General features: G+C 34.0%; 3 protein-coding genes across 3 annotated transcripts in view; 1 reads left to right on the forward strand and 2 right to left on the reverse strand.

Moving 5' to 3' along the window:
- LOC107468906 (uncharacterized) overlaps positions 1-924 on the forward strand; it is a gene marked incomplete in the record, with an annotated part of 7,579 nt that extends 6,655 nt beyond the window's left edge. Inside the window, 2 exon segments of the mRNA XM_052255899.1 lie at positions 1-82; positions 279-924. Of these exon segments, the coding sequence (XP_052111859.1) occupies positions 1-82; positions 279-680 (484 nt within the window).
- A 707-nt stretch (positions 925-1,631) lies between these two features.
- LOC107468910 (uncharacterized) lies at positions 1,632-4,467 on the reverse strand. Its single transcript, XM_016088293.3, has 5 exons — positions 4,088-4,467; positions 3,561-3,717; positions 2,968-3,018; positions 2,721-2,813; positions 1,632-1,902 (listed from the first exon to the last, which is right to left on the reverse strand). The coding sequence occupies exons 1-5, from the start codon at positions 4,204-4,206 to the stop codon at positions 1,834-1,836; spliced, it is 489 nt and encodes a 162-aa protein (XP_015943779.1). The 5' UTR covers positions 4,207-4,467; the 3' UTR covers positions 1,632-1,833.
- Positions 4,468-12,528: 8,061 nt separating this feature from the next.
- LOC107468892 (uncharacterized) overlaps positions 12,529-15,769 on the reverse strand; it is a 6,519-nt gene continuing 3,278 nt past the window's right edge. The window contains exons 6-7 of the mRNA XM_016088273.3: positions 13,784-15,665; positions 12,529-12,926 (exon numbers count right to left, since the gene is read on the reverse strand). Coding sequence (XP_015943759.1) covers positions 12,529-12,926; positions 13,784-15,665 — 2,280 coding nt within the window. The remainder of the gene's footprint in view (positions 12,927-13,783; positions 15,666-15,769) is intronic.

A 15,769-nucleotide genomic window follows, 5' to 3' on the forward strand; every position in this document is an offset into this window, starting at 1 on the left:
TCGTCGGAGGGACTATGTCCCTTCAGCGTCTCCTGGATCAAGACTTCCCCATATGTTTGTGAGACTAAACAGGCTGACTGAGGTATGTAGTTAATATCAGTCAATTATAAAAGCCAAAAAAAATAGACTTTTGTGTTCCTTCTAATCAGTCACACTTTGATCACAATGTTACTAATTTTTTTACCTAATCAAAAGTAAGTATTTTTTTCCCCCTGTGGGAGTTCATTTCATGATTGGTTTATGATATCAAGTTGTTCCTTCTTTGGTTGATTTTATAGGAGATTGTATCTACACTTGATCTTGTCTCTGGGGATAAAGTTGAGTTCGTTCTCATCATAGCGCCTTTGGAGGAATCTTATCATCTTGCTCGTGAAGCATTCAAGGTTGCAGAGAAATTCCAAGTGTCTCTCAAAGTGTGTGTTTTATGGCCTACTGATTCTGTTGAAGAACTTGAGAATGGAAGCAAGGCTGCATTATCACCATGGAAGAATTATGCTGATGTATATGAAATCAAGAGATCCAAAAGATCAAATTGGTGGGATATGTGTAAAATGACAAACAGGGGAGCTATTTTAGTTAGACCTGACGAACATATTGCCTGGCGCACAACTTCTGAACTTGCTGGAGATCCAAGATTGGAGATGCAGAGGGTTTTTTCAGCTATATTGGGAGTAAACTAATAAATTACTGTCTTGATTATTTCAGGAATATCTTTTCTCATTTTCATAATAATGAGGCTAATTGAGAAAGATAACTTTCTCTTAATAGTATTTGTGTATTAAGATAATAATGGAACAAAATACAATGAAGCATCCATAGTGCATGTTAATTAGCATAATCCATAGTGCTAAACGAAAAGCAAAATAATGGCAGCAAAGGCTCTAGACTTGTATAACAAAATACGAAATAAAAGTTTTTTTTGGATGGGTTTGATTTTAACTCAAAATACAAAATACGGACACCAATAAGATTTGTGCAGTTTATTTTTTTTGTTTAGATGGATTGGACAACTCTAATCCCAAACATCACAAATTCATACACACTATGCACTTACACACACATTTAAGAGTTCTATTCTATCCACTACTTAATCATGGTCAAGGACTCAAGGTTCAAACACGAATGTAATGTATTAAGAGGTACTATATATTGTCATTCAACCAAGGCAGTTCTAATAAACATGGTTAGTCATTTTGGGTGTTCTTTGGGTTTGAGGCCCTAGATCCACTTTTTGGCTGTCCTGTCAAACTTAGTGAGTATGAATTGCATGAATCCTAAGGTTGTTGCAGTATTTGTTACACTCATAGTTTTAACACACACATAAGAACACGAATTTGGGTATTTATTTTCTCTTAATTTTATAGGTCCTCATAAGAAGATGAATGGAGAAGCTTTTCCAACATCACTGGAATTACATATAGTAAGGATGACAGTAGATGACAACCAGTACTAAAATAAATAAATCCATGATATAATTGATGTTTGATGAAACCAAACATGCTAAGAAGCAAGCACCCACAAATAAATGATTCCATAAGATAGACACCCTCCATTTTTTTTTTTTTTATGTCTGTCACTTTTTGATATATCCTTAGTAATGAACAATGTATTATGATGAACAGATTGTAAAGTGAGAGAGAAAAAGGAACACGAGAAATATCAAATAGTGCGATCAGTACAATTCAATTTTTTATCACTACAATATCAGATTCTTTTTTACTGAACAAGACTGAGATGATTTTTTTTTTTTTCCATTTCTATAATAAGGTATGGACTAAAATTGCTTCTATTTAGGGATCCCGACAAACTGATAAAGGGATCCTCAATTTTTCACTACCAAGCCATTGCTATTAGACGACCCATAACCGCTGTTACAAGCCCCAGTATTCCACCAGCGACAACCTGCATTATGAACCAATAAGAGAAACAGACAAAACCAATATCAATATAAAACCTCAGCTCTTCTACAGAAATTAATTAAAGATATTTGAAGATTCACTTGTCCATTGAAATCCCAAGGTGATTATAAAGTACTAGCTGGAATTTTATTTTATTTTTCAAGCAACCGAGTAAACATCTATTACTGCTTATATATCATGATTTTATTTTAATGCAAAAAAGCATTCCCATAAATAATAAAGAGATGGGAATTATTGATAGAAACCAACTCCACAGCGTTCACTCAGCAAAACCATAATATACCACAAGGGGCGGTCTTATAATGCTAATATTTTAGTAACTATCATATTAGAAACCAATGAAATTAGTGCATACGGGTTATAATAACTTAATATACAGCCCTCCAATTAAGGTTCCTTCCCCACCCCCACACCAGAAAAATAAAAAATAAAAAAATAATAAACGAATGATCCCAAAATATTTAGAGAAATGCACTTAGTACTACTGCCAGTACATGACCAGAATATGGTACGATCCAGCTGAAACAATGCACATACCCAGGGGAAGTCCCAATCTTTATCATTTTGAAGAAAGTATACTAACATGATAATATAGTTGAGCTTTGATGTTAAAAGGATAAATAACTTCATCAAAATTTGCTCAAGCGTCAAACCTAAACAAACAAATCTTGATTATATTTTGCCAAAGAATAATTTCATTCCTCATGCATTTTAAACAAGAAAACAGTGCACTGTATTCTCTTGACTAAATTTAGATCCATCAATGAACTACAGTAAGCAATCAAGTGCAACATGGTTAACCTGCGGGGGTGTATGCCCAAGGAGTTCACGAAGAGGTCTGCTTTCAGCCAGAGGATGTTCGGCAGGAAGTTCATAAACAATTTGGTTCAAAACCTGGAAAATTCCAGTATTCAAACTTAGTGAAATCCGTTTGGATGCAGCCCAAAACAAAACACAAAAGATGTGTTGCACTACATACGTCAGAACATAGTGCACAATTAATAAAATGACAAAAAGTAGATGAAACTAGTAGCAGAAGCAATCAAACCTCTGCTTGGCGCCCAGCTTGCATTCTTACGCCAGTAGCATCATACATTACCTGCCAGTAATATTCACATCAGAATTAGGCTTAACCATATATATTACAGGTTCTTGCTGATATAAAGAAACTAAGATGTGGATGTGTTGATTTATGATATTTATAAGAAAGATGCTTATTTATTTCCCATCTCACCCTATCAAGTTTACTGAATAAGTATTAAAAAAAAAAAACGAAACCTTTTTCTTTCTGTTTGCTTGAGATCCAGGTTAGATGCTGCTCCTACTTCGTTGTATATTGCTTCTCTTTTGGCTCATTAAATTGAGTGTGTTAAATATAAGTTTAGCAGAACGATTTTTGTTTGCAAAAAATCAGAAAATTGACATATCATGCTAACAAATATGTCTAACAATATGGCTAACACCATAATAAGGAAATTTGGACTTTCAAAGGTAAGAGATCAAAGGGCCAAATTTCCTTATTTGAGTGTTAGGCATCTTTGTTAGCATGGCATATCATTACTCCAGAATTGGTTTTAGCCTCCCATTTACATTTGAATTGGTAACAGTCACTAAGTTAAAGAGAAAGAGAGAGAATCATACAATGCAAGCTAAGACCAACGCTGTAGCGAAAAGTGGTCCTCCAAAGCCATCCTGGAACCCAACGGCGGCTGCAAGAGCCGTCACAGTAGCCGAATGAGACGACGGCATTCCCCCAGATCCAACTAGTTGCTTGGGATCCCATCTCCTCTCTTTGTACCTGGTTATCTACCAAACATTAACACTCTTAGGCTGAACTAAACAAACATAATACACCAAATTCCACCTCAAAAAAGATCACACTCAACATTCACATACAAAAAACTTCATAATCAACATTAACTTATCACACTAGCCAAATTAAAACCTAATAGCAATTTTTTCACTTTTCAACAAAATTCAATTAATGAAATATCCTTCAATAGCCATGTAAATTCACTGAGATTAAGTACAAACACTTTCTTTTTCTCTTCTTAAAAACAAAATTCAAGTTATTGCCAATTTTTTTCCCTAAGCTTACTCGGATCCAAACTTAGCATTAGATTCGTCGAAATCGGAGAGAAAGAGAGAGAGAGAAATGGAAAACGAACCAGGTAGTGAAAAACTTGATGGATTGAGCTAAGGCGAAAGCAACGAATGCCGATATGAGAGGGAAATTCCTAAACATTGAAGACGACGTCGTAGCACCAAACCCTGACGCTTCATCCATCGGTTTTTTTCTTTTTTCTTTACTTTTTTGTTATTATTTTTACAATTTGGTTGAGTCAGTTCTGGATTCTTCTTTTCCTCTTCCGTTCAAAAGATCATGAACTCAGAAATGAGGAGGGGCAGATATGCAAATTGCAGAGAGGGTCAGTTTCTTCTGAAATTGTTAAATGCTGTTAAGTGATAACTGATTGTCTCTGCTTTACTTAATTGCTTTGCTTTCTCAGCTCAACAAATATAACTTGCCTTCTTCAATTTATGTGATGTGCTTAGAATATGCTCTCATCTACTATTCCACTTGCTTCATTTTCTTTATTTTCTTTTATTTGTTTTTTCTTTTTTCTTTTTAGGATATCATGATATTTCTATTTTCTTTTAGAATTTTCAGGACATTCCTAGTAAAACAAAAGGAAAAATAGTTGTGCGTTGACTTTGGATTCGAAATTTGGATATTCCTAATTGTATATTGTTGACATGAAAGCGCTAATTTAGAGTGCTATTCACCTAAATAAAATAAATAAACTAAATGAGGAGTCATAGAAGGCCAGTATTTTTGTTAAATTTTAGTCAGTACTTAACTATTAAAAAAAATTGAATAATTTTACACTATTAGATACAATTTCACACCATTAAAAATATCATTGATAACTAATTAATGGCTAAAAACTATAAAATCTGCTGACCCCTAGACTTATTCTATATGTACTTAAATGTAATAATTGAAAATTGTTTACTTAATTATCCTATTTTTTGTTCTATGTAAATTGTAAAACTCTTTTCACTTTTTATAAAAACATGTAAATCGTAGTATTCTTTCCATAATTTATGAAAGAAAAAATTTGTACACAAACCGTGGTATCTTTTTCACGATTTATAAAAAAAATTTGTGTGCATAAAACGTGATACTCCTTTCATGGTTTAAAAAAAATGTGAGTACAAATTGTGATATTCCTTTCACGATTTATGAAAAGCTATATATATATATACATAATCCGTGAGACCGAATGACGGATTATTGTTGGGTGTAAGAATTGTTGGAGGTGAGAGTATTTGGGAGAGAGTCTGGGAACATCGAGACGCTGGCGTGGTGGGGTAATAGAAAACCAAGATCACATGTACCGATTGAACAACATTGCTCACGTGACTAGAAACATCAACCAAGAGATTAATTTTTTATATGTTAAATTTTCATTAGTAAGGAGTTAATTTTTTTGTTAATTTATTTGTAAGAATGTTATGTGTGTTTTGTGTAATTCGTAAATAATTTATAGTGTAGTGATTTGTACGTTAAATTTTGATTAGTATTGAATTAATTTTTTTGTTAATGAACCGTATCTTTTTAAAATTTGATATGTGTTAAAATAATTTTTTTTCCACATGTTGCAGCCGACTAGGTATATTTGTAGTGTTAGAAGACAACAGAATATACCTCTACATAAACGGATCAGGCCGTACTTGAAAACTACGGGTTTGTATCACTTGGCTAGACTGAACAATCATTAGTTCTGGGTTGATGAGTCTCTGCTTAGCGCATTCATTGAGAGGTGGCGTCTTGAGACGCACACCTTCCTCATGCCGTATGGAGAATGCACCATCACTCTGCAAGATGTGGCGTATTAGCTGGGTTCGCCCATTGATGGGGAGGCCTTTAGTGGGTGCCTCACTGACTTTGAGCAGTTCATGGATAATGGAAGACCAGCGTGGAAGTGGTTTCAGGAATTATTCAGCGAGCTACCGCCATCGAATAAAGTCAAGCAGATGACGGTTCACTTCACATGGTTCCATGAGAGGTTTCGGGTGCTCCCATCAGATGCGAGTGAGGAGACAGTGCGTATATACGCGTGTGCTTACATTATGATGTTCACGAGGGGCTTGCAATGTCAAAAGGCCTCGATGCAAGGTAGAAATGTCCAGAAAAGACGATGAAAGTAGACTGTAGATTCATCGACCTGATCTCTCAACTCTAACTAGAGAAGTCTTCAACACTGCAACCGTGCCGGCCATGGTGAACTAGACTACAAGCATCCAACGAGGCAACTCGGCATACGAGTCTTCCCAATCCCATATATATGTGCTATTGCCTTCTGCTTTGTCATCCAAACCTTCCTGTAACTAGGTTTGAATCCATAATTTGCTTCCGTTGCTTCCTACAACATCTTTATCGTCACCACAGCATCCGCTCTAACCAACGGATAGATCCTCGCACAGATAACGTGGTAATCAAGCTGCTGATGGTCGCTAAAAGGTAGCCAAGCAAGTGTGCGGACCATTATACCTTCTGACCTTTCAAGTGCCCTTTTGTGCACGAAGCGAGAAGCGAATCAACCAAGTGCATTCTTTGCCAAACTCCTTGTATTTCCCATGATACTTTAGATAATCTGACTCTAAGACCCTCTACTCAACACCTCGACGGATGTTATAATCCTTCACACTCAAAAAGGCTTCCTCTGTATTCTAGAATGATTGCCCAATCTAAAATTCTGTAGAAGAACTCCCAACGGCAGCATCTCTGTCTGGCTGTTGCCCTATAGCCTCCAAGTTTAGAGTTGAAAAGTGCGGAGGGTACTGCTGTGTGCCGAAACTTGATGGGTCATGCTGTATACATGGATTGGCACCTGTATCATTATTACTGTTCCCAATTATATCAACAGGCTCCTAGTCTGAATCATCCTCCTGCATTGCAATCTCAACTCAATCAGGTTTTCCCAACCCTACAACATCAGAAATAATGCCAGAACCACTAGCCACCTTAACTGTCTACTGCCGGACTGAACGGTTCTTGAATGGTACAGAATCAACTGTATCCGTAGGTATAAATTAGCCACAAAGGAAGGAGATGCAACGGATGGACGAGCTGGTGCAACTACAGCCATCAAACTAGAAGCACCGCCCATGGTAGTCGACTAAGGATTCGAAGCTGATGCCTCAGAACTGTCAACACCAACCTCCAACTTTGGATACAGCTCGTATATTCTGACCTCTAGAAAACTTCTACAACAATGAAACAGAACCCGAAGACGGAAGATCTTCATGGGACGCTATCACAAACGTATCATATTTCACACCGGTTGGCACAACTACGATAGGGATCTTATAAAATAACGTCTTCACCCACTTGCTCCCAAATATCCCAAACTTTTGTAATATGCTGTTCTTTAAATTTGACAACATATTTGATGAACTGATAAATACACTCAAGGGTTCTTTGTCAATGAACTTCATACTGTATCTCTTGCTTCTATGAATTTTCCTAGAGCAATGCACTAGCATTAGGAAACTCTCTTCCTCACTTACCATTGTAAAAATGATACTCTTCTATACAATTGATTTCACTAAGTATATATAGAGTTTTTACTCCTCTAAACCGTGAAAGGGATAGAACAGATTATGTATGCATGTTTACTATTCATAAACTATGGAAGGGATACCACGGTTTATGTGTTTTCTACAGGAAATGGATCCTCTCAATTGTTAAAAAAAATTGAAAGTGTAAAGTATAATCTTTAACCCTTCATTATTCTCTCTCATATTTATTCTTGGTCCTACTTATAAACTAATGGTGAAAGATCACATTTTACTCTTTCAATTGTTAAAAAATATTAAGAGAATCCATTCCTGTTTTTTACATTGTTCATAAATGGTGAAAGAGATATCACAATTTACATAGAATAAAAATAGGACAATCAAGTAATCAATTTTTAATTATTGTATTTAGATAAATATTTGGTCTATTTATTTTATTTAGGTAAACTGCCTTAATTTAAATGTTGCAACTATGCTTCGAAAAATTACCAACCAGCTAAAAAAGCAAAACTTGGTTTAATTCTTATCTATTTTTTCGAAATGTCACACAATTTTTGACAAAACAAGAATATTACGCGATCCTTGATCATTTAGAGTGTAAAACAAAATGATTTTTTTTTTTATCCAAAATGATATAATTTTCTAGGATTTTATATTTTTTTTTTACCTAGAGTGATGTTATTTTAACTGAAAAAATTAATATATTTCATAAAATGAATATTTAAGAACTATTTTATTATTTTTGTCATGAGCTCATGATTTTTTGAAAATTGATAGGGAAAAACTCGTAATTTACTTGTTAATTTATTATCTCTTAGATAAAGATATATTATCACTCTATTAAGTGATCTTTGACCATTTAGTGTGCAAGACATAATGATTTTTTTTTTAATCCAAGATGATATGATTTTCAAGGATTTCATATTTTTCTTTTTCACCTAAACTGGTGTTATTTAAAGTGAAAAAATAATACATTTCATAAAACAAATATTTAGAAAAAACTATTTTATTATTATTTTTGTTATGGACTCATAGTCTTTCAAAAAATAATAGAGAGAAATTCGTAGTTTACTTGTTAATTATCTCTTAGATAAAGATATATTATCACTCATAAGTCATAACACAACTTCATAAATCTTAGGCCGTTTGAAAGTTTTAAAAGTAAAAAGTAATACTATTAATGTTTGGTGCAATTTTCAAAATTAAATTGCAACTTTTTAAAAAGTTATATAAGAATTTATTGAAAAGTTAAAAAAATGACTTTTCACATAATCAAACCCAAATACAAAATATAAAATAACTTATTTATAAGCTACTTTTAATATAATCATTTATTATTATTACATTTTTTTAAAAAGAGTTTAATTAAACTTTTTATCCAAACTGGACCAATGTATTTGATGGATTTTTTTCTGAAATAAAATAAAAAAAATTATTATTTTTTCAAACTTAATTTTTGAACTTTAATATCCGAAATACGATTTTTTTTTTATTTATGGCGAATTCGCCGAACCCTAGCGAACTCCATTATTTTAATAAAGTTCACTTGACCTCGGCAAACTTTTATATTTTCAGAGTTCGCCTTATCACCAGATGTAGTTCACCCCATTTCTTCATAAATATTAGATTGGGTGAGAAGAAAAGTTTGAAAGTTAACAATGTCAACCGTTATTATTGTCTCTAGAATATATAAGAGGACACAAAAGTATACAGAAATAAATCGTATTTTTTTTGGGAGATAATGATTTTTTAATTTATAATAAAAAAATCTTAATTAAATATGGTTTATTCATGTGTACTTGTGTATTTCTAAAGACGATGATAATGGTTATCATTAGTGCCGGCGATACTAAAGAAGCCATGCTTATTATCCGTATACTTTTGTGTACTCCTATAACTCTTAGACGATGATAATGGCTTAGAAATCTGAATTTAGTTTTTAGCCAAGGTCTTAGAAAAAAGTTGGATGAAGCGAAAAACTTTGTAAAATTATAGAAGTTTGTCGGGAGTTTCAACTCACCCTAAATAAAAAAAAAATTGCACTCCAAAAATTAAAGTTAAAATAATGGATTTAAAAAAATAATAATTTTTTTATTTTATTTCAGAAAAAAACCTGCATTTGACTAGTGATTTTTTTATAGCATATTTTCAAATGATAATTCCTTTTGTGGCTTATATCGAAATCATAATTTGATTTTACACAAAAATAAATATACAAATAAAAAAAATAAACATGAAAGCGTAAAAACAAAAGTAAGAATTAAGAAAGAAGAAACTCTCCTCAAGAGAAGAGAGAAATTCAAAAACTATAAATCTACAATCTTCACGAGATGAAGTCTTAGTTTTGAACATTTTTCCGTGCAAGTAACATAATCATAATTACATGAATAGACCTTTGTGTTTCAGATACGTTTGTGCACAGTCATTCTCATTGGATTGGAACATTGGATCTTCCACGGTGAATATCACATTAACAAATAAATAAAGAAGAAATGAAATGAAAATACCTTCGTATCATATTTGAAATAATCTTAATAAAATCATCCAAACAAGATTTGGTTTTACAAACAGCTTTATGAAAGAGTATTAGGAGTATAAAGTCTGATGTCAAGATTCAAGAAGAGAATATTTAAGATTAGTTATTATGGTTAAATCAGTTTTGTTAGTTAGAATTGAATTATTTTAAATATTAATTCCTGCAGAGTAGTGTAGCAGAGTAAAAACACTATGTATATATGGCTGCATTTGTTTTTGAGAAATTCTCACTAAGAACAAGACATAAAAGACAGAGACATAGAATTTAGTGTTTTTGTATTCTGTTTAGTAATAAAGTAGAACAAATTATAAAAATCTAATTTATTCTTACTTTTTTTTATTCAAAAAATTTGAAAAAATATAATAATAAAAATTATAATTATAAAAAACTAACAAGAATAATAAAAAAATAAAAAATAAGTTGTGTTTCTTATTAGTATCTCTTTGTCTTTTCTATTAAGATGGACACAAAATATACCAACTCAGTATATCTGGACACAATGTTTTTGTCAATGTCGTATCTGCCAAACACGATTTTGTGTGTTTGTACCATGACTAGTACATACTACTAGTTCCTTAGTTTTAGTTTTAATGCAATGCAAATTTAATATTCAGTTCTAAACACAAGTCTTCATCTCTTTTTTTTCTAATTCGTCTGTGCTACAAATTCTGTTCTCAGTATTGTTTCTTGCTGCACAAGTATTCAGTCCAGTCATTAGACCCACTACAATTCATTTAATATTAAGCATTGCAGTGTCTAGAAACTAGATTTTAAGACAGTTTGATTTCAATAATGCATTTCTTAATGGAGATTTGCATCACACCATATATATGAAGCAACCAATTGGCTTTGAACAATCCTCTTCTAAACATGTATGTAAACTAAATAAATCATTATATGGCTTAAAACAAACCCCTAGAGAATGGCTCAATAAGCTTAGCACAACTCTAACATCTTTTGGTGTTCAAAGTACAAAATCCGATACTTGTTTATTTGTTAGGAATACTTCAAATTCAATATCATCACTGGCAGTGATGCTTATGAAGTGGATTCTATGATACACTCTCTTGATAAAGTCTTCTCTTTAAAAGATCTTGATGAGTTAGATTATTTCTTCGGCATAGAAGTTCACAAAACTGATTTTGAAAATTTGCATCTTTCACAAACAAAGTGCATTCATGATCTTTTATCTAAAATTGGTATGGATGAGGCTAGTCCTATACCAACACCAATGGTTTCTTCCCTTCAATTAATGTCTACAGGTTCAGAAAGTTTTGAAGATCCTAAACTATATAGAATAGTAGTAGGTTGCTTGCAGTATTTGACCATCACACGCTCACATACATCATATGCAGTCACTAAAACTAGTCAATTCATGCATTTTCCATTGCTGGCTCACTGGAAAGCAGCAAAAGGGTACTTCGATATCTTCGAAGAACCAAGGATTACGGATTGTTGATTCGAAGAACCAACTATATTGTGATAACATGAGTATTATTTTATTAACAGCTAATCCCGTGCTGCATAATAATCGCACTAAACACTTCCAATTGGATGCGCAAATTATTCGAGACAAGCTTCAGACAAATTCTTTTCACATTATTCACATCCCAAAGATAGATCAAATTGCAGATATCTTGACTAAACCTTTATCTGCTAGTACTTTTGATAGGCTGAAACCCAAGCTTCGAGTGTGTTCAAGACCTCACTCGAGTTTGAGGGGGTATTAGGAGTACAAAGTCTAATGTCAAGATTCAAGAATAGAATGTTCAAGATTAGTTATTATGGTTAGATCAGTTTGGTTAGTTAGAATTGAGTTAGTTAAATACTAGTTTCAGCATAGTAAAAACAATGTATATATATGACTTGTAATGCTTAGATTTGCCTTTTTTTTTTTGTAGTAATAGATAAAAGGAATAGAAGATAATGAATGAGAAATGATAACGACACCTTCAAATTCATAACATCACTTCTTTTTAATTATACTTTTTTATCTTCTTTCAAAACTATTTCCAATTCTTAATTATTATATCAACATTTTCTCATATTTTCTTTTACCATATCCATAAAAAATTAAAAATTATGGATAATTTTAGAAAAAAAAAATCAAATATATAATTAAAAGATAGTGTAATCAATTTAAAAGTGACATTATCACCCCCCTAATAAGTAAACAAAAATAAAACAAAGAAATAACATTAAGGACTATAATACAAACAGCAATTTTAACGAATATAAATGCTTTTCTACTTCACACTTCCATTGATGGATCACTCAATTGAGATGGAAATAACAATCAGTAATTCAGCAACTAGAGGGGGTCACAGGAACAATCCTCCAAGATAAAGAAGAAAAAAGAAAAGGGAAAAATAAAAAATTACTTTACAATTATGTCAAACACAGCGTGGCATTTGTTACAAAATATATATTGGAACCAGCATATAAACCAATTGGGCAATGGTTATTTATCCCAAACAGCCTTCAAAACTAAACCATTAAGGTGCAAGCACTTGGCTGAGTTCTCCTTTGTAAAAAGGCCAAAGTGAAGGTGCAGAAGTTTTCGGTTATTTTTCCCGGAGGGGGTTTGACATCAGTTTCCAACTTCCTTTGCCTGGCTGCTGCTTTGTGGGATTTCAAAGAGCGCTTGCCAATGGTCCGGCTGCGAGTTTCCTTCCTATCAGAATTGGGTTTCCCCAATACTGTCACTGTTGGCTCAGAACCTTCAAATGGGTCAGAGAATTCCTTTTCCATTGCCATTGTTGCAGCCTGATATGCAAGATCATGGACAATAGAGCTGCAAAAAAGTATGGTATCGGTCGCCTCTTCGAGTGTCAGGCTTCTTGTGTTCCCTGGACCTTGACACTCCACTGTTACTGTTGATCCCTCTGCCATAAAACAATAAAGAACAATTAGAAATTGGGCATGTATTCATTTTGACTGATTTCAGTGGAAAAATAGACTACAACTTTGCAAGCACCAAGTAGAGAAGCAGAAATATTTTCACAACAGCAAACTCCATGAACTTGTTCCAAGTTATGGCTCCTCCTCAGCATCAACCTCTATCCCCAACAAAAGAAAAGAACTACAAGTTTATATATAGTGCTTGGCAATTCTCGTACAGCACTTATGAGACACAATCAGAGATATGTAATATTCAAAAAGTAGCATAGAAGCACTCTAAAACAACAGAATCTGCATTTAATATAGTGCCTCTAACATCCAAAAAGCACAAATGCATGGGCATCAAAATTAAAATCCCTAAACAAAGATAAGGAACATCACCCCGAAATGTCGTCATTTATTTTACATTTGAGGAAATATTGAGGAAATACATCAAGAAACGATCTCTCAAAACATTATAATTTTTAACTACCTACCAAGATTCAATATTGAACAGCATTAGATCATATCATATTATTGCCTCAATATCTCACTTTACCAACTTTTGTACTTTAGAAGAGCCAAATCACTCATGATAGTATCAAATAAAGCAAATTCAAGAATTGTTTTTTCTGAAGTATGTGCGTGAGGCCAATAGGAGTGATCTAGTGATGAGGGATTTGATTAGTATGCATCAGATTTTCGGTTCAAACCTTATCATCTCAAACAAACCAAAATGAATTATGTGCATAAGTACATCTTGGAGAGGAAAAGTAGGAATATGGGAAGCATGCATTTTCATCTCAGTCACTTATTTGCAATATCTTTTCATTTGTCATCTCAATGCAAAAAAATGTCATACCTATGCCATGGGAATAGTCAGAGGCATTCATCTCTGAAACAGAAGCTGTAACACAATCATCGGAAGGATTTTGGGCACGAGGTTCCTGAAACTCATCCGGGAAACTCTTTGATAATTGGGAAAGATCTTCATTCACTGTGCCAGTATTGTTCTCAGAATTCCCTTCTATTTCTGTTTCTGTAATTGTAGAACTGTTAGTAGCAAAAAAAGAATCCTGCACATCCTCTTTCTCATCAAAGGATGACTCTGAAACCTTGACTAATGTTTCTGTATTTGGTACACTCCTTTCGGTATCTTGATGGTCTTCAACAGTTTCATGTGAAATACAATCCCGAATATTTGGAAATGAAGCGACTGAATTGTCTTCAGACTGAACACCAGCAGTCTGGCTCAAAGATTCTGAAGCACTATTTACTCTGCCCTCATCATCAATTTCAAATTTATTTTCCTCAACAATTGATCTTATAGAAGATGCATCAATTACATCCGTCACTGCATTTTCTGAAGCTAATCTTTCTTGCAGAACTTGGGATGTGTCCTCCACAGAGCGACATTCTGTTTTGCGGTAATTATCATGAGTTGCGAGATCTAATCCATGGTGAGAATGGTTTGAGGTTCCAGAGAAAGATGAACCAGCACTAGGAGCCTTGATCCTCAAGTCATATCCACAATCTACGTCTAGTTTCCTGCTACTCAACTGCCTTTGACCACGAAACTCTGTCTGTCTAGTTGAGCTAAAATCAACCGATGACGAGGCAGAACAACTACCTTGCCTTGTTGAGCTTCTAATACTGGTTACACTGTCCCTTGAAAAAGACAGATCATCATAAGAAATTCTTGAGGCAGAAAAAGACCTGCCCTGAATTACAGTTCCTTTGTGGCTGTTCGACCTTTTCAGCAATACAGAAATACCAGCACCTTCTGTGAAGTCCACTTTCAAATTTGGCTGCTCGCTGTTGTTCAATTGCTGATCACCAAATTCCTCATGAGACTTGCAATCAACTTCTGACTGGTTCATTTCTAGTGGGGTTGTAGACACCTGCCCATCTACCTGTGTCAGTGAACCAACAAAAGATCTGCTTTGTGAGTGATCCTGGATTTGTTCACTGCATGATGTTTGACTTTCCTCAGCTTCCTGTTCACCATGGGGAAACCTCAAATTAACTGCATCAGTTTCTTGTGGCAGTTTAGAAGTAACATTCGATGAGCTTGTTGTAGCTGATGCTTCTTCTTCTTCAGGCCTGTTTCTAGAAATTCCTGAAGAATCTTCGGGTACAGTCAAAGCTGTCTCAAGTATGATGGCTTTCAAAACTCTGGTCTTCTTTCTGCATTCTGGACAAATCCCAATATTCTTCTCAACTTCATCCGGTGCCTCGTAAGAGCAACCACAATGAGAACAGATTGCTGTATTTTCGAAACTACCAGTTTCAGAATTGTCACCCATGAGGAGGGAAGCTTCTGAGCCTTCATTGACTACAATGTCAATACCACCATGATAAACAGGCTCTGGAGATACAGTTGAACCAAGAACCTTAAGTCCTCTAGTTTCGTTGTGCACGACATCAATTGCTTCTGTATTGGTCTGATACTCAACATTGGCATTTAATTTATCAATTTTATCAAAGGCAAACACTTCTTCATGAATATCAGGGTATAGTATCTTGTCAGTTTCACTAGCCATATCATCTTGATTGTGGTCACTCCCTTCAATATCTAGTGCAAAACCTGTACCTTGATCAGAGCTTGCGTTGCTGCTAGTAGTGACAGAGGAATTCCTAGATACAAGGGAGCGTTGGGCTGAATTTCCTTTTCCAACATAAAAGGTTGTACTTGGAACACTTGATAAAAGTGGCCGGAACATGTTTTGAGGACTTTTTCTATCCTGCATAGGATTTGAAAGGTAATTATAAAAATTAAGTAGATTTGTTACATCCAAAAAGAAAAGTGCATTCGAGAAGAAATCATGGCAAAAGGGGGATTTATTTG

The sequence above is a fragment of the Arachis duranensis genome, chromosome 10 (genome assembly GCF_000817695.3).
Source record: "Arachis duranensis cultivar V14167 chromosome 10, aradu.V14167.gnm2.J7QH, whole genome shotgun sequence".
Taxonomy (NCBI): Eukaryota; Viridiplantae; Streptophyta; class Magnoliopsida; order Fabales; family Fabaceae; genus Arachis; species Arachis duranensis.

Excerpts from the sequence above, each read along its gene's own strand:
- LOC107468910 (XM_016088293.3), bottom strand. The coding sequence starts at position 4,206 with ATGGATGAAGCGTCAGGGTTTGGTGCTACGACGTCGTCTTCAATGTTT. Across the intron at positions 3,019-3,560 it reads CGTTGGTCTTAGCTTGCATT|GTAATGTATGATGCTACTGG; the intron begins GTATGATTCTCT and ends TATTACTGGCAG. Across the intron at positions 1,903-2,720 it reads TTGGGCATACACCCCCGCAG|GTTGTCGCTGGTGGAATACT; the intron begins GTTAACCATGTT and ends TTCATAATGCAG.